Source organism: Fistularia commersonii, chromosome 33 (genome assembly GCF_037954325.1).
Source record: "Fistularia commersonii isolate RoL2024-O1a breed Wild chromosome 33, RoL_Fcom_v1.0, whole genome shotgun sequence".
NCBI lineage: Eukaryota > Metazoa > Chordata > Actinopteri > Syngnathiformes > Fistulariidae > Fistularia > Fistularia commersonii.
The window spans coordinates 2,002,672-2,021,765 of record NC_141316.1 but is presented as its reverse complement, the minus strand read 5'-3'; the positions used below and the strand labels follow the sequence as shown (position 1 = coordinate 2,021,765).

Sequence of the window (19,094 nt, the reverse complement as noted above, 5' to 3'; positions counted from 1 at the left end):
TGGACAGATCATGCTTATGTCAATATAGAAGGGAACCGAAAAGGTGCTTAACATACCTGCAGCAAAGCATGAGGTGCAATCTCAACCACCACAGCGTTGTCAGGTACCAGGCTGAGGCACTCTTGGAAGAGCACAGGGCTCACCAGGTTGTTAACATGATAGTCTGCCGAGCTGTACAGAGCCAAAGGTGAGTCCCACTCAGACTGTGGGATACTGGTGCTAACCCAGCGAGGTGAACGTTTCCGTGGCTCTTTGATCACCTGCACACAAAACAGAATTTAAGAGAGCTTTATGAATACTGGGATTTGGGCATTTGCCTGAGAGAAAACATTTCATCATGCCCTGTCTGTTGCACACCCCACTTTAAAATAGTGTTTGGAAAACAAATTGGCAGTTGAGTTTTGTATCTGTGAAAATACAATTGAATTCCCCAAATATGATTAATATTTATATGGGTCCCAATTGTATTGTTAGTACTACCTGTCACTAAAACACAGAAGACTCACCTTCTTCAGGGCAGCAAGGAGGGCTGGTGCGGTGGAGGCCATGTAGTACGAGTGGAAAGCCACACCAGCACTGCGAACTTCCCTTACAAAAACTCCCTTCTCCTTTAACTCAGACACATACTTACTGACTGCATCCTGAGAAGAAAAACGCAATAGTTAGCATTTATCATATGCTTCACACAAGTCTCACATTAATATTGTTTACAGCTGAGGTTTTTCCTATTCAAAGCTCCCCCACCAATTGGCAGTCACCAATGCCAATGTCTTATGTGCTTAGATCACAACATGGAAACAACAGAGGCCAAAGGACTATCTACTGAAGAGATTTAAGTGTTCAGTTTGCAAACCAACTTCTGTTGGCCAACAGTCTTAGTGTCTTACCCGTGGGCCTGAGACAGTGACAATGTTCTTAGCATTATGGCAGGCTGGGACCACTCCTTGTGGACACTGGGCCATGCACTCTTTCCAGGTGAGCCCTGCAGATACAAGATATCCAGGAGGTTCTTCACATTGAGTAGTTTGCTGACATCTATATTTTAAAATACTTATCATATAAAACTGACATCCACAATATCTGAATTGGGGTTTCAGAGAACTGTACGCTGTAAGTATTGGGTCCAAAATTTCATTTTGTTCCCCGACACCGTGACAAATAGGATTTAAGGATTTATCAAATAAATTTGAAACAGATTTTTATTCTAAACCAAAGAACTGTGTTGTCTTCACCAATACATTGGTCACCAAGGTTGGGGTTCCTAATCACGGTTTAGGTATCTCAAGACAATGTTCAACAATCAAATGCAATTTTAATGATATAGTCATAGATATGGCTATGGTTGTTAGCAAAGTTTACCTTTTTATCTCTATATACTAAATGTGTTCTTTCCATTCATTGGTTATTGTAAAAGCAAATCATGTTGTCTCTTGACTCTCCTCTCTCGTTTTACTCATCAAATGCTTCGTCCTTTTAAATAAAGTACAAATTCAAAATGGAATGCTTTGCACCATTGTCATATCCTCAGAATCTTCATGTACAACTTGCACTTGACTGTTTACCTTTGCACAACCAGTGTTGACCTTGACACAATAGCCAAGAGACTGAAATACAGTCAAAACTACATGGTTTACCTTTCTGTAAAGATCACATTTCTTCTGTATATTTCATACTCTGGCATTGATTGTACTATTATTCATTATACATTATACTTCTGTTACTAAGTTACAAATACTTATGTACTACGATCAGGCATTGACTGCCAACAAAGAATTTCATTATACAGGGAGACCCATTTCCTCACTGTGTATGTAACAACCACTTTGAATCTTAAATTGTCAGTCTATTTTAGCCTTTGTTTTGATAGAAAATTACCTTATTTCTACATTTGTTATGCGCTTAAGATGTGGTTCACATTTGCTTGTGGTTATCCAAATATAAATAATCTCGCTTTATTTTGTACACGACACATTTCATACTTACATATTGCTGCTATACTATCTGATTCACTGAGAAATTGTACAAAACAAAAAAAAACTCATCACTTGGATTTTATAGTAAATGGAAGCAGCAAAAATAACTGTTTTTGTAGAAAGTGTTCTTATTAAGCTAAGTTGAAGTGCCACAGACAATGTGCTTTCTCACCCACTACAGCCATGCCCCCAGGGGGCAGGTTGGCCTCTCTGATACAACGACCCCTCCAGTAGGCAGCCAGGATGGCCTCGCTGTGGCTCATTGAACCGTCAGCATAGCCACAGGCCAGCTCTCCCACGGAGTGTCCTACAATACCATCAGGTTTCAGGCCCATCTTGGTGAGCATGTCGATCTGAGCAATCTGGAACAAATTGGGCCCAACAATACACATAAAATGCTCATCTCATTATTTAGATTTGTATTACGTCATGGAGTTAAAAGACTGATAAATGGTAATCAATGGTACCGGTTCCCTGCCAAAACTAATGCTCACGTTGTGTCATTCACTATATTATGAAATAAGAATTGTTAAATTCAAAGACATTGCAATTTTCACAGCAAATTACACAGGAACTTAGTTGAAAAGATGCCGGGTGCAGCTGTAACAATGTAATGTTGGTGACGGTTCTTGCTTTGATACATATATACTAACACAAGATGACAAGCAAAGTACTTAATAATGGGACATTACTGACCAGAATCACCTTGTTATTGGTGTTAACGTATCACTTCCTCCCCGCCCGCCAAAAAAAAAGGTGACCCCCCCCATAATTCTATTGTAGATTTACATGTGAAGTTTGTGAGTTCTTGCGTCTTCTTTCATTCAGAGATATAGCTTGTTATAAATGAAATGTAGGGTACATTAGCTTGTTTAGTTTGTTTTCTTGATTGCAGTTTAGAGACTGAAATTATCAAAAATTGATTGAGATTACATTGTAATACAATGAATATGAGCCTGAATATATTTTGTATGCTGAAATAAATCAATATAAAAAATTAATAGGTCTACTTTTTAGAAAATAATAACTAAATATTACAACTTATTATAACAATGAGAATATTACAAAAAACAAGACATTTAGCATGCCATCTTGACTGTACCTGAATGGCTGCAAGTGCAACAAAGGCGTGAACGGTGTCTTCGAATGTCGTGCTGTCTGCCTCCATGAGCAGGCTAGACACAACCAAACCAGTTTCCTTCAGGGCTGAGTCTGATCTCAGGATGGAATCTCTGAAGTCTGGCAACTGCATCAGACTGCGGCCCATTCCTTCCCACTGTGATCCCATACCTGAGAGGGTATTGCCGGTGAATATATGAAAAAAAAAAAAAAACTTCGACCAAATAGTTTCCAAGACAAAAATATCAGTCAATTACACAAAAGGGTTTTAAGAAGGAGGGCAAAAAAGAAAGGTCATATACACCAACATCGTTTAGACCTCTTTTAGTATTTTGAAAGCACGAGCATACCTGGATTTAGCAGTACAGATTTTTGCTTATATGAATGATATAATTTTTATTATAATTTACAGAAATTAGTAAAATGTGAAAACCTTATATCTGTATCTTAGAGTATCAAAGCTAAAAGTATGGATGAACTCATTGAAAAGAAGAAAGGTTGTGGTTTTTAATTTTTCACTGATAATAAACAAAAAGTATTTATAAATAAATAAATCAAGCGGCACCAAACATTCAATTGTCCTCAAAAACCATAATCAAAAGTTGACACTGGTTTCATTTTCAATTTACTTCAGGGAATTAATTTATTGATTAATTTGACTCACCAGAGCAGACGTACCAAAGCGGCCTTGGGTTGGCCTGCACCGGCTGCACCTCTTCGATGTCGGTTTGAGAGCCAACCAGAGTGTACCCTCTGAAGGGCATGCCAGCAGTGGGAGCTCCAGACACCTCGTTTAGCAATGAAAACAAGTTATCATCACTGTGTTCCTTCGCTTTTTTGAATAATTCGGTCACTGCGGCCTCCGTACGGCCACAGGCCTGAAGCAGCCTGGGTAGGGAAGACGTATCGGGTGCTTTCGGGCAGCTTCTCTCAGCTGGACGAAGGATCACATGAACATTTGAACCTCCGAACCCAAAGGAATTTATGCCTATGATTCCACCTTGTATTGGAGTGGGTCGATCAACAACTTGCACCCGTCCGTCAGTGAGGGCAGGAATATCTGGGTTAGGATTGTTGAAGTGCAGGTTGGGAGCCCAGGTTCCTTTCTCCAGAGAGAGCAACACCTACATAAAGGATTACATTATAAGAGATGAACAGCTCAATTTTAGCAGCTTGAATGAAATACTACCCTTTGTTTACAGATGAGCTTCTCTCATTTGAGCAGCACATTACTTGATTACAGCCCCTCACCTTTGCCATGGCAGCTAGACCTGAGGCTGGTTCTGGGTGGCCCATGTTTGACTTAGTAGAACCTATAAGCAGTGGCTTGCGGGTCGATTGGCAGAACACACTGACAATGCCATTCACTTCTTGAGGGTCGCCAACCTGCAGTTGGAGAGCAGAGAAACTGAAATGAGACATCTGGATGTGCTTATGAAGGGGGTATTACTATTTCTTTCCAGTTTACAAAAATACTTCAATGGGGGTGGATTATCGATACACAGAGGGTATGATGCTAAGAGGCTGTTGAATACATTTGATAGATTTTTACAGAAACTAATTTTCCCAAGGAGATAAATACAGTAGCAACATGCACAACTGATTCAAAATGGATATGCAAAGATGCTGGGAAGTAAAAAAAAAATTGCAATAAAAAAAATAAAATAAAAATCTATAAATAACTGAGAAAACAGAAACAACATGAAAGAGTGAGCTGGCCTAAACAACCTGACCATGTAGAAATCAGAAACAAACAAACAAACAAAACAGAAAAGTACAATACAAAATATGCATATCTATCCTAACTTAAATATAATCCTGGTGCAATAGAACAAATTTGAAAAAAAAAACCAAAAAAAAAAAACTTTAAATTGGAAAGTGCTGCAATCACTATCTAGATGGAATATTGTTAACAAAGCTTGTCATTGCATCTGGACTTTATTAGATTCTTGACGCCATTTCATCACTTATCCAAGGGGCTTCTTCAGTTTGAAGACACTATTGGGAGATTCCAGTATATACTTTAAGAGTTACCGTAAGGGATGTATCTATTCAAAATCCCACTCAGATGAACAGCCTTAATTCTTACCTTTGCTTCTTAACAACTGAAGATAAACAGAATGACACCTACAATAACGCAACCCTATTGAACCCATTTGTTGCCCAATTACATGGCCATTAACATAATGAACCCCAATCAACCTAAACTAGTGCCCACTCTCTACTAGAGCACTTAACAGACTGGAATCTCCCCGCAGTCACAAGGGAATCAGAAAAAAAATTATTTGTCAATACAAAAGAAAGAATGTGACACACTATTTGGTGCACTGACCTTTGTCCCTGTACCATGAGCTTCCACATACTCCACCTCCTCTGGACGAATGTTCACCTCCTTGTACAGAGATTGAACCAGCATCCTTTGCATATCACCTGATGGAAATGTTACACCTAAGAGAAAGGATTGGGGAACACAGACAGTGAAAGAGAAGTGTGTCAGTCAGCACTGGGGAAAACAAACACCCAAACTCATTAATTGCCCTGGTACTCATACTTCAATGACCCTTCCAAAGTTAACAGGACAGGCTATAATCAAAAGATGCCATGACTATGATTTTTCACAATGGCATCAAAAATTGTAATTATCTTTAAGCCTCTTCCCAATTAGGGGTCATCACAGTGGATCATCTGCTCAATCTCAGCTGGACGTGTATGGCAATATTCCCCCTCACCCTGCTCTTTGTATCCATCTGTGTTGTTGCCAGCATTGACCACTGTGGCATAGATCCTTTTAGCCACGGACTGTTTAGTTAGTAGCACCGCCACTGCTGCTTCAGAGCGACAGTATCCGTTTCCTGAGTCGAATAAAAGACATTGGCATCATAATAGAATTAACAAAAATAACAAAATAGTAAATAAAAAAACAAACAAAATACAGCATCCAAAAAAAAATTATATATATATATATATATGAAGGCATGATTGTAGCAGACAGCAACAATAAAAATGAGATCTTAATAACACTGATATAAAAAACAACAATGAATCTACTATGAAGTTTTAGAGCCACAGACCCATTTAGATTTTTTGTTTACATATGTGTCACTCATGTATGTATCTTTGTTTTACCTGAGGAGTCAAAGGACTTGCAGGTCCCCTCAGGACTAAGCATCCCCAGCTTCATGAACTGAACAGAGGTATTTGGCTTCAGCAGCAGGTTGACTCCCCCCACCAGGGCGGCATCACATTGGCCCAGCCGAATTGAATGGAAGGCGTTTTCCAAGGCCAACAAGCTGGAGGAGCAGGCGGTGTCAATGGCAGTGCTGGGGCCTGGACAAGAAGACCCAATGACAATTTTTAAAAGGGTTCAGTCTGCTGCACAATCATCTCAATGCAATTTTCAAACTTTTTGCAACCACAAAAGTGTCAAGTGACTGGAGAAGGCATTCTCTTAACTGACATCACACTGAGTCTTCGGTCACATTATCCACAGTGCTGTAATTTTACAAACTGAATTGTATGGAAAAATAGAGTTGCATAATGATATCATATATGGCTGATGATGCTTCATAGAGTACATGTATCTTCACTACATTTAGGTGTGGCCGTGTGATAGTGAGCAAGAATAAAATCCTACATGCTAGTACATGCTATGATTTGAAAATGCCTTTCATAATGTTCTGATTCATGACAAGCACAGGCTATATACATGGGATCTTTAAACTTTCTCCTAAGGAATCATTTATTTGCTGAACACTTAGACTTACTCTAGTTAAAAGGGTTGTGTTCATGTGTTCATGGAGAATAGCATAGCTTAACAGTTCTATAAATGCATTCTGGACAGCCCAATATAGAGGTCAAACAGGAAGGAAATGTTTAAAAATGTGTGTTCTTCTCAGTCTCATAATGCTTTCCCATATCAGTATGAAAAGGTTTGAATATACTAATAGCTTAATCTCCTGGCTAACTATTCGTATGTTTCAGCACTGCTATGAAGGATCATTAAATTAACATAAAAGAATGAAGTAGAGTGTGGAGTACCGTTAAAGTCAAAAAAGTAAGAAATTCTGTTGGCCAGCATGGCGCGCTGGCAGCCAGTCATGCTGTAGCCCAGCAGCTTCTCTGAGTCTCTGCTGAATGCCTCGCCAGCCTCTGAGCCACTGACCCCGATGAAGACCCCTGTCTTGCTGCTACGCAGAGCAGTTGGGTTCAGTCCTGCATCACAACAGCATTGTTTTAATAACAATAACAAGGTGACACTCTACCGTAGTGGTGTGATGCTGCTACTCACCTCCGTCTACAATGGCCTCATAGCTGATCTCGAGCATGAGGCGCAGCTGGGGGTCCATGGTGTCGGCCTGTTTTGGATGGACCCCGAAGAAGGCTGCATCAAAGTGGCTGATGTCCTTCAGCTTACCGTTCCTTTTTGGAAGACCATATAGGCCTGCAGTATAGAGAGTGGGAGGAGAGGCTCAGAAACAATCATTCCAAATGAGGTTTTAATCTTTGACATATTTATCAATATCTTTTGGTATTTATGATGAGCCTCAGAGACAAAAAATGTGATATCAAAAAAAAATCACAATTCTAGAAAATTTGCCCTGACATAATACTAGAAATGATACAAAAGAGCTCACTTTTTTAAACAAGTGTGCATGTGATAACTTCCACCTTCACAACATGACTATCACACATTGAGCTGAGTAGCCTTTACTCCTGTCATGCAGAACATTACATAAGCTACTTCTTTTTAGCCGCCAAAATATAAGCTCACAGGTGACTCAGGAAGAAAACCTTGGTTTGTTTGCAAGGTGATACAAATACTTGTTTAAAATTGGTATTTACAAAGAAGCAACATCATGATGAAAGTATTCGAGGCAGGTTGAACCAAAAATTGATCCAAATGAATCCCGGATACGGAGATGCAGCAATCTACATGAAGACAAGTTCTTCCAACCCCTTCTGGTAAAAGAAAGAGGTCAGGTTTTCTGTCAGCTGGGAAAAAGTACTGTAAATAACAGATGCAGTGAGATTCACAGACATTGGGCTACTGGACAGAGTCGCAGTTGTTCAAAGGCCACTGCTTGAATAGAGACCAACCAAAATGGGGCAGCAATAACCTGCATTTTTGGATGTTCACCTGATATAGATTCCTAGTGAACTCCCTCAAAGCCCAATATTTTCTATTGAAAAATACAAGCTCATTAGTTTTGCTTTTCTGACATGGAAGTAGGATATATGGAATTAAGAAGGGATCATGAACAGCGTGTTCAGCATCTTCAACACTGCTTGTCATTCTGTTACATGTCTACCTAATGCCAAATCTACAAGGGTACCAGTCTGAAGCCATTAAAGCTTAGTTAACCTTGATTATAAAAAAAAAAAACTTATTGAAGGAGCAATGTCCAATAATGATCTTAGTCTCTTTTCTCACTTAGACCTCACATGAACCCGTTGAGGCTTTCCCATTCAGTCTCCCTACTTTCCCATGATGCCTGGTGTGTGTGGTCTCTGCTGTGTCAGTCACCTTCAACAACCCTTTCAGCTTATCAAGTGTGAGCTTGACAAGGCTGCCAGTGATTCAGAGACGCATCTTTTATTCAGAGAAAGCAAGGGAAAAAAAATGACTAGAGAGAAACAAAAAGGATAGGTGTTGGCTGCAATAATAAAGAATGAATAATGAAGCTGCAATAAAAAGCATTTAAATTGCTGAAATAAGGATTAGAATGGTATAAAAATATAGATAAAATCTCAATAATAACTACAATATGAAAAAATATCATGACAAGGGCTTGGTATTTAAAATATGTCAGATAAATATCTGACAAAGAACTCTTGGTAAAGGTCTTGAACATGTTATTCAGCATGGATGTGTTGAGTGTCTACACAATTTCAATATTTACAAATGTCTTGTTTACTATTGTTTGGCAAATTTGAATGCTCTTGCCTATTTAAGCTCATTTTTACTTACTTCTAGATGTTTGGGCAATTTTCCTGCTTATTATTCACTTTCTTTTTCCCATGATATTTACAGAGGGCCAAAAAAAATATGAGCAACTAAGCAAAAGCTGAGTCTCAGAATTGTAAAGACCAATCATAATGTCATACATTCCAGCCTGACATGTTGACTTAATAAACCACAGTGGGGCAACTGTCATGTCAAATCAGTGAGATTCATCTTATCAATGAGACCGATAACACCAATAATAGGTCATCATGCCTTTTTTTCCACAACATTTCCTAGTGGTTAAACCGGGTTTAATTCAGCATTACCAATAACTTCCGATACGTACCATCTTTTCGAAACAACTTGTATAGCAGAACAAGAAAGTAAGCTCATTCACACAATGAAATAAAACTGACAAGAATTCTCTGATCAATGTGGCAGCCAATGCAATATAAATGAAAATCATGTAAAGCAATAGAAAAAAAAGTTTTTAAACTTCCTGTGCTGTACTTTCAGTCTCAAGTGTATAGAGAAATTTCAGGACCCTGTCTGAGCAGAGGCTACCGTATGCTATTTTGCACAAATAAGGTCAGAGTGGCTGCCATTTTTTCTAAAATGCAATCAAAATTTGAATAAAGAATTCACATTTTTGCAAGGGGAGCACAGGGGATGAGACTTCTCTCCATTCCCGATTGTTCCCTTTAAATGTATGGCAAAAAACTTGGAGCATTTAGAAACTTGAGACTGAATTCGGTTTTCAAAACATGACGAATCTGGACGAACTGGGAAAAGAGAACAGAGAATCACAGGACAATGTCCTATATATTTTGAAAATAGGATCGTTATAATGGGTTGCCAATGACAGCTGGGATTGGCTACAGCACCTCTATGATTAAGTGCAGGATACGCAGTACAGACAATGAACAAATATTAATCATGTGTTTTTCTTGGCTTCATTAGTAAGTTGCGAATACTAAAATAATTTTGATGGGCACCAAACTAATGACACAAGTACTGAAGTGGAGGAAATGACAACCTAAGGCCCAATTTTGGTCCCTGAGATCATTAAGCCAATTAACTTTGTGTTTGGTCTGCTGTACTAGTACAGGTCTCTAATTTTAGAAAGAGGCATAGAAAGGGTCTGCAGGGGCAGGCCTAGGAGGTAAGAGCCATTGTCTCTTAACCAAAGTGCCTAGTCCCCTGTTCCAGTGTTGATAAGCAAACACTGGACACTACCAAAGGGTCTGCCCACTGCAAATGACTCATGCATGATGGGTAAAAATGCAGAAACAGAATTCCTGCGAAAGATTAATAATGTATTTAAAGAAATAAAGAAAGAATTATTCTTTGAAAAATATTCTTCTTTCTTAAGCTCTGCACAGATACTGGTCAGTCTAGTAAGCATCTGGACATTTGACACTATATTACTGTAATGGAGTGTACCTTTGAGTGGAACACTCTAGGGAACCCTGCCTGACTAGAATCCCAAAATGCTAACCAGGAAGTGCAACATCTCCTACTGTAGTCCACGAGGAAACCATTCCTTATTTCTCTCTCCCCCTTCATTTCCTGTTCTCCAGCGATGTTAAGTAGAAACACACCGTAGAGGCTGCAGTGCCCAGCTGCAGACCACAGATGCCCACTAGTGTTAGCGCAATAAAATGCACTGCAACTTGTTTTACTGTATTACCAAACCACAGGATCAAGGAAACAAGCTAAAAAATTTGCATGAACGCCAAATAGAGTAACAAAAAAATCTTCCAAAAATAAATGAATAAATAAATAGAGGACAATTGAGTCATTAGTTGTACTCCTAACCCACAAACAAACTAATTCAGCTTCCTCACCTGGAGTCCACCTGCGGTCATCCTCTGTCACCATGTCCACGCCATTGATGAGGTTTTCCCAGAACTCCTCTAGGTTGCTGGACTCGGGAAAGCGGCCTGATATTCCTGCTATGACTATTTCTTCCATGTTGATTTACTGAGGGCAGAGACAGGAGAGTACAAGACATTTTAACACTGATGATGTTCAGCAAGTTACCTTCTCAGTTCTTAGATGTGAAACATACGAACAGAATGCACAGCACTGGGAACACGTGGCTGTTTTAACAAACACAAAGTTAACTAAGGGGCTTGTGTAAGCAAACAATGCTGTAAAATAGTTTTACGGTTCATTAGTCTCTGTTATCTTAATCAGAAGTTCACACATAAAGCCTGTCCTTTTTATGTGCCCAGATCTGTCTCTCCTGCACTACATGCGAATTATCGAGCATGCTTCTATTTGCGAATAGTGTCCATCTAGTTCACCAGAAATTTAATGAAAAAAGGAACAATGACTGATGCATCCTAATAAATAGAAAAGTGACAAATTCAGTTTGTCAGAATACAGAAAAATATGAATGAAGCTTTCATTGAATTAATCAATTACTAAATAAAATACTGACATGAGTGTGACCCATACACATCTCCTTTTGCTGTACTGAAAAGCAACAGTATTTTTGTAACTATGTGTGACACTGCAGTTTTCAGATCATCTCCAACATCAGGATACAAGTTGAATTAGGGGGCAGACAGCACAGAGGGTCTCACAATGCATACTTAACTGCACCAAAAATGATACATGGCAGTAATAAAACAAACCAATAAATGGGGTGTCTGTGATCATACCAATGAAAAGGACAGTATACATTTGGATGAAGACAGTACATGTTTCTGGTTGTAGTAAGAGAACACTGAACAGCAACAAAAGTATTGAGGGGTAGCGGTGAACACTCAGGTTGTGCTAAAATAATATATTTATAGAGTTCCCTGTATTTCTGCTTGAAACTTAATGTGCACATATGATTCTCATTGATACGTGGTTAGAAAAGTTGGGACATATAGGAGGATGTGGGATGACTGAAAAAAAGTCATGGCACATTTGTCTACATTCTTAAACTGTTGTCAGCTGTGAATCTCAGCATGTAATTAAGGACTGCAGCGTTAGTGTTTTGTAAGCCATTTGATTTTCCAGAGTTAAGCAGATGTTTTCAGTGTTGTGCGATAGTTTTATTTTCCCCCACATTATCTCACCGTATAATGGGTACCTGATTGGTGATGATGTTGAACAAATTTAAATCTATGCAAACAACTTGTTTTATCTTTTGCAGAGCTCAGATAGTTTTAATTGTTTCTACAAAATGACTTTGTAGAACAATGTCCTTGTACATTGCTGATGAATTAAGACTACTTTTCAGTTCTTTTGAATGCCACTCAAAAGGTCCTCCAACAAAATAGCTACATTCTTTTTTGCTTAAAAATATTGTGCGATCAGCTGATGCAAAAACAATCACTTACCTTGATTTCTAAATGATGGCAGTAGATATGAATGAACGGACACAGTGAGATATTCCAGTGTTTAAGCATGTGTAATGGTGTTAGCAGTGACAGGGAGCTTTGGACATGATGAGTCTCTCTGGCACGCATGAACGCACAATTACTGCACACAATGTAGACCGTCTACACCACCGCACAAATCCATGTCTCATTGTGTGTGTGTGTCTTGGTCTTTGTTCCTCATTTCTAGGCCAAGCCTTTTTGTGTCAGCAGGGCCAGGTGCTTTGGTCCACCAATGAGCTAGCAGCTTGAGACCTGACCACAGAGTTGCAATCAGTTTTAGTGTGCCCTCTTAGTATAATTATGTCGTGCAATATAGCATGTGTGTAAATATATATAAATGTTACAAACATAAGAATAAGAAACTCAGTTGTTTAGAATCAGGCATTTAAAGGTAACTTAATTTTTTTTGGCCAGACTTGATATCATGCCATGGTGGTTCTTGGCCAATTTCTTGAGAATTTTTAGCCATCTTTTAGTATCTTTCTTTATTTTTATGGTGATTTCTTTCCAATAAAAGTTTTGCATTTTAGAATTTGGCTAGTTGCACCGGTGAATTTGAAATTAATTCACATAAAGAACTACAATGATTTCAATGTGGACCCTTTGAAAAAATAAAATCTATGATACGGTTGATTTAGCATCTTGAGTGTTTAGGCTAAACACTCAAGATGATTAATTTCTCTTCTTCACATAAGAAAAGTGATGACGTGTGCTGAACATTACTGCTCGATGACTTGGCATGATTTGTAATGATTGGGCAGAGAGGCATCCAGGTGTCTTGTGCTTCTGCAAGGAGATTAAGCTTCCAGGAGGCTGTGCATTGGATTAGAAGAACACCTTCAGGACCTTATGTAGCCTCCCCTGACCTAGATCGCAAACCAGCACCCAAGACACTACAGCAGGAAGGGCAAGCTACCAGGGTAGAAACACACAGAGCTCACTGCAGATGCAAGCTATACTGCTGTGTCATGCCTTTCACTTTTTATAATCAAACTCTATTCTAATTGCAATTTAACTGCTTCGTGTGTTATTGAAAACCATATTCCGTTTTTTTTCTCTCCATTAGGAATATTACGGCCAATGCATGCTTTAAAGTTACAATATTAATACTAACTTCAAAAGCGATGACTTGATTGTTTTAAAATTCATAACTCAATTATTTGAAAATTAAAATCATAATCAAATGAAAATGTAAAATCAATGCAGATAAACAAATCATAAAAACACACCAAAAACAACAATACTAGCAACATCCTCCACCCTAAAATTAGCCATTTTAGATCATAGTTGCATGACCTACTAAATGCAGTAAATGAAGAACAAAATCTATGGAAATAAAAAGCTCAGATGAAAATTACTATTTTGAAAGGAACTGAAGGATTCTTTTGTCACTAATGAGGAACCTCACAACCTCCTAGACCTTTACACATGTGACTGTAGTTAACTATGAAAATCACAAAACAGTAACAGAAACATTAAAAGACAGACCAAGATAAATACATTCAATATCACTCATGGGATGATTGTTATTTTACTTCAGCTATTTTGATATGATAATATTCAGTCAGATACCTATAAGAGGCAACTTGCTTTTTTTTTTAAAACCCTTGACTTGCCTATAAAGTCCTACATATCATTATTTAATTTTTGACAATATTCACACTATAAAGAAATGCCAACTGAAAATGGAAGTCATCATGTGCATCTGGAAATATTACAGATTAGCCAAAATTAGCCCGTCAATCAATATTTGCCATTCACAAGTAAATTATATCAGATTCTAACACAGCAGACTACAATATAAAAACACTACTTGAATTTAGTGATTCATCCTTCATTAATACATTCTTTAAGACCTATAATCATAATGAAGTCAAAGTGGAACTGAAAACCAACTTTAATGGGCTTTGATTACTTTTTTGCTTTAATGTTTATTGATAGTGTATTTCTTTATCAACATAAAAACAAAATTCCTGTAAATCTAAATCTTTTCCATCTTTCGTCAATAAAACCACAACATTCTTGCTTTGCCAGCCAACAGCCTTAGCCTCTCTAACAATGCATGTCTCAGCCATGCTTTGTTAGCAATTTACAGGCGAGGTCCACATTGAGGAGAGAGCCACTGTTCACGTGATAAAGACCAGTTTTAATTTTTGCAGCATATTACTTGGTAATATTGTTACTAAACAAACACTGACCAAATTTTGCAATCTCTTTGAAGATAACCACCAGAAGGATAAAAGATCAAGAGCTGAGACAGTGCTATGTGGATTTTTTTATACATTCCAAAATGTCAAAAATATTTTCATATAGTATTGTGTTCCTAACTATAGTTAACAATTCAATCTTTCACGGTCAATTCTTTGCATAGGTTTGTAAAACAATCACAACTCTTTCTCAAAAAAAAAGTGATACTTTTTCTACAGTAGGGCAAATCATTGTCTGGCATAGAGAATTATCTTTAATTTTTGTCAATTCTTAGGAAATTCTCTGTGTTAAAAGTGCTTATATATTGATAATCATAATCATTGCTGATTATGATTGCCTTTGGTTCTGACATCTCAAGGTTTTGTTCATCAATATTAATCAGCAATCTACTTTAGAAATAAAGATATAAATGTATGTAAATTTTGCTATTAAAAAAAAAAAAAAAAAGGGAGAGCTGAAAATGTGTTACTTTTAAAAGAATAGATAACGATCAACAAGTAATTTGTGAGTTATAGGATAAAGCCTTTGCAAGAATCATGTGATTATCACAGGAGGTCATTCATGATTTAGATTATCAACTTGATATTAAAGGAAGACTTTAAGCAAACTTTATTTATAAGCACAGCTAATGTGATTTTCCACACCTGGGTGGGTATTATCATGAATATGAGTATTCTAAAAAAAATTGCATTACCATTTATGTCCTATGCTCTATCATCTCATCCAGGACAGTGTTAGCTTATTTAACAAAACCACACAACATGTCACTGACGTGCAAACAAAAATGCATCATCAGCCAGCAGGGTTTGTGATGCTCTCGTTCCTACCGAGGAGGACTAACCAGTTCATGTTTGGATTCCGCCATTGCTGGAAGGGCAGATGTCCGGTTTGCCTTCTGTAAAGGTAAAGAAGGCGCGCGCACACACGCACGCGCGCACGCACGCACACACGCACACACGCACGATTGATCTTTGCTGATATAAGTCTGATACATCCAAATCAGTAATAGTAAGAAAAAGAAAATTTCAAGGGTTAATATTTTTCATGTAAAATACATTTTCTGTAACTATGTTTGTGTCTTTGAAATTTTGGTTGGATCAGACTACCGTAGCTGGAAATCAACTGCCTTATTACTGAAAGATGTGCAATAACATTATGCAGTGAATTATTTCTCTATGATACTGTGGGGATAGTCCTGTCGTCTGTGTGGTCTCTGTTAATTCCCATAATATGAAACTGACATGACAGACTTTAATTGTGAAAAAGAATTTTCTATTTAGCGTGCCGACATTGGTTCCTTAAGTCCAGTACAGTTGGACTCTTACTGAGCAAAGTTGGCCATGTGGCTGCAGAGGAAGGTGGTGGGCTGCCAGACGCTTTTTTTCCTCTCCCCTTTACCACCTCCCAAATTCCAGTGGCACACAACGCATACCTCATACAGTGAGGGAATTTCATCCCCTCTTCCCCCAATAGATGTAAATCAAGTAGCTCTGCTGTGTCTCTCTCCACTGTTCTTTAATCCCCAAGTCACTCTCTGAGCACCTGAATTTTGGGATTAGAACATGAGGGGTAAACAACCTCAGAGATCTGTGGGGTGCCATGCTGGACACAGGCCTTTTCATTACCATTCCCCCCCCAAGCAGCCAAACAACTCCACTGCTCAACCAACAGCATGACACAGCATAGCCACCATTTTATATAATTACAAACCACTTCCATCTCATTTACTCCATACCAGATGATGGTGAAACTGACAAGAGAGCCAGCATAAAACATAGTGTTAAGCTTCTTTTTTTTCCTTTCTAAACCTGGCAATTTTTTGGATGCATAACGCTTAAGATCACAAGATGTTGAAACAAACAAGTAAACCGCTCAAAACAAACTAAAATGGCCGATAATTACCAACAACATGTGAATGAAAAAGGATTCAAAAACTACAATGAATTGTCTTAACGTGAGAATGGGGGTCTTATTTTTCTAAATTGGTAGAAAAACCTGTTTACAAAGACTGTGAACAATTGCAGTGTGCAATACAGTTGAAACTTGGGACAATTTTTTTCACTGATTGGAAAGTAAATGGGAATTTAAACTTGTGTACCAATTCATCTAGTTGACAAAGATTTTTATTTTTAACTTGGACACTATTGACATATACTGGATTGTACTGAGAGAAACCTAATTCTTAAAACATTTGAAAAACAAATTACCATACATGAACAATACAAGGCAATGAAGACGTGCATCATTCGGCGGGCACTTGGCCTAATACGGTTAGATCACGTCACTAAACACAAAAAATACATGTGGCCCACATAGAGTCACATTGCCACGTGCTTTGAAGGGACGAGATGCCAATAGGCAGGACTGCCCTGTGCCTAATCCCAACAGACGATGGCTTGATCACCTTAAAGAAGACATGCGATTTGCAAATGTCATCCCGGACGTCACCCATAATCGAAACAAGTGGAAACCAGCATTACAAAAAGGGGACCCTACAGCCATAAAGAACAAATGCTAGAAATATGATGAAAGAATAGGATTCACGAGAAAAGGCCTGTCTCAAAAACACTTCCACAAATGTTGCATACTTCAGTCCAGGAAAATGCTGGGGTATTGTAATGCACCGGAGGCACAAGAGCATCTCCTAACTTCTAGCAACTACTAGGAGATCAATCATCTATTAGAGCATTTTATAGGTCACCAAGTAAAAAGTACATGAATATTAATTTCAATCTATTTTCAAGTTATTAGCCATACTAAGATACATTATATTTTCAGGTGTAATGTAGAATTTGAAAATTGCACGACAGTTCATAGCTTACAAGCTCATTCATTTCACAAGGAATATTAGCTGGCATAATAGCAAGAAACAAAAATCGCTGAAATATTTCTAGTGAGATGCTCAGTCAAAGTATGACCTTGCATTTTTAAAACATGATTTAAAGTTGTTTTGCATTGCCATCACTTCTAGGCAAATTTAATGTGGTGAATATTTTCAAAAAATCCAAATCACAATTACTGTTCATCATGTTGCAATGCAAATTTTTTGTATCTTTTTAAACATTGCTAGATATGCTACTGTTTAATTTCAGTGTAAATTTCTGAAGAACTATGCTAGGTGCATGTGAGGGGAAACATTGCACAAATTCATGCTATACATCATTTAAAAAAATGTCCAGGGATATATGAAGGATTTTGGTCTGACTCAATTTCTTTTTTTTTTGAAGGGAGTGGTTTCTTACATTCACTCATTTAACAATTTTAATTTTTCTCAAGTTATGGCATGCCATGTAATGGAGAGACATACTTAAAATAGATTTCCATATGACTGAACATTAGAATGCTTTATTTTATTGCTTTATTTCTATAATTCAAAAAAAAATTCGGAGACGTTTCCATACACGTGTAACATGTTTTGATACCAATGTGGCTTCACTGTGGACAGCAAAATAAGAATTTAATCGTACAGAGGAACAAGTTTTCAGACAGTAAATATGACAAAATGCACTTTAAACCTGCATAACCCCCCCCATGCATAAAATGAGGTAGCATGACAGGCACCTTTCTTAAAAAAAAAAAAAAAAAAAAAATTAAAAATGTCTGGAAATATACAATTGTGTAAGATGTATGCAAAGTGTATACCCTTAACAATTATGGTGTATATTTAAAAAATAATCACAATTCGTGTTCATTTCGTAGGAACTTTCCAATTCCTTTTGTGTTTGTGAGTTTATGGGAAGGGGCGCAAGCTCCGGTTAGCAGCTTTCCAGGTGCTTTTATTGCATCTCGTTATCAGTACCTTATCGGTGGAAGTTCCGAATCAACACCTTAACACATAAATGAGTGAGAACAGCCCCATGTACAGCGAAGAGCGCAGGCAGCGATAAGAATTAAGAAAAAAAGGTCACACGCCGATTCATTTCTTTAAACTGCGTTTGACGGTTTAGCTTAAGGCATCGCGACATGCATCATTTCAGTGACGACATAGCCCCGGCTAGCAACGGTTAGCATTAGCGTTTCGTACCTGCGCTGCTTCCACCGGCTTCTTCCCGAATGTGTACAGCTCGATCCACTCGAGGAGATGCTAGCAAATATGCCACTTAGCGTTTGCCTTCTCAGCCCCTTTCGCCGCCCGGTGACGGTGCCGTTCGATGTAAACGGAATGACTGCGTGTGACTACGAGGTTAACTGCAGCATCCGTACTTGAGCTGGGTTTTTTTTTTTTCTTCCTCGGATGAATTTAAATGTCACACATTGTGCCTAGCCACGCCCAATGGGCTGACAGCTTGGCCGGGCCGCGCAGTCCAATGAGAAAAGAGGCAGGGCTCTCCCACTCGGCCAGTGATGGGGTAATTCGTCGAACGACCCGGTAGTCACACAGTCAAAAAAAAGGAAAAGCTTCGCAAGAGGTTATAATAGTTCAAACATGGTCTTTCGTTCGGTGTGAGCCGGCGCCGTCTTCCTTCGGCC

General features: G+C 38.3%; 1 protein-coding gene across 1 annotated transcript in view; it reads right to left on the bottom strand.

Annotated features, from left to right (window-relative positions):
* Nucleotides 1-18,798, bottom strand: part of fasn (fatty acid synthase) — a 38,018-nt gene extending 19,220 nt beyond the window's left edge. Inside the window, exons 1-14 of the mRNA XM_086140273.1 lie at nt 18,649-18,798; nt 10,884-11,019; nt 7,381-7,533; nt 7,131-7,304; nt 6,219-6,419; nt 5,822-5,944; nt 5,425-5,540; nt 4,344-4,478; nt 3,757-4,216; nt 3,076-3,263; nt 2,146-2,335; nt 888-982; nt 507-641; nt 57-260 (exon numbers count right to left, since the gene is read on the bottom strand). Coding sequence (XP_085996399.1) covers nt 57-260; nt 507-641; nt 888-982; nt 2,146-2,335; nt 3,076-3,263; nt 3,757-4,216; nt 4,344-4,478; nt 5,425-5,540; nt 5,822-5,944; nt 6,219-6,419; nt 7,131-7,304; nt 7,381-7,533; nt 10,884-11,010 — 2,301 coding nt within the window. The 5' untranslated portion in view covers nt 11,011-11,019; nt 18,649-18,798. The remainder of the gene's footprint in view (nt 1-56; nt 261-506; nt 642-887; nt 983-2,145; nt 2,336-3,075; nt 3,264-3,756; nt 4,217-4,343; nt 4,479-5,424; nt 5,541-5,821; nt 5,945-6,218; nt 6,420-7,130; nt 7,305-7,380; nt 7,534-10,883; nt 11,020-18,648) is intronic.
* Nucleotides 18,799-19,094: the final 296 nt, after the last annotated feature.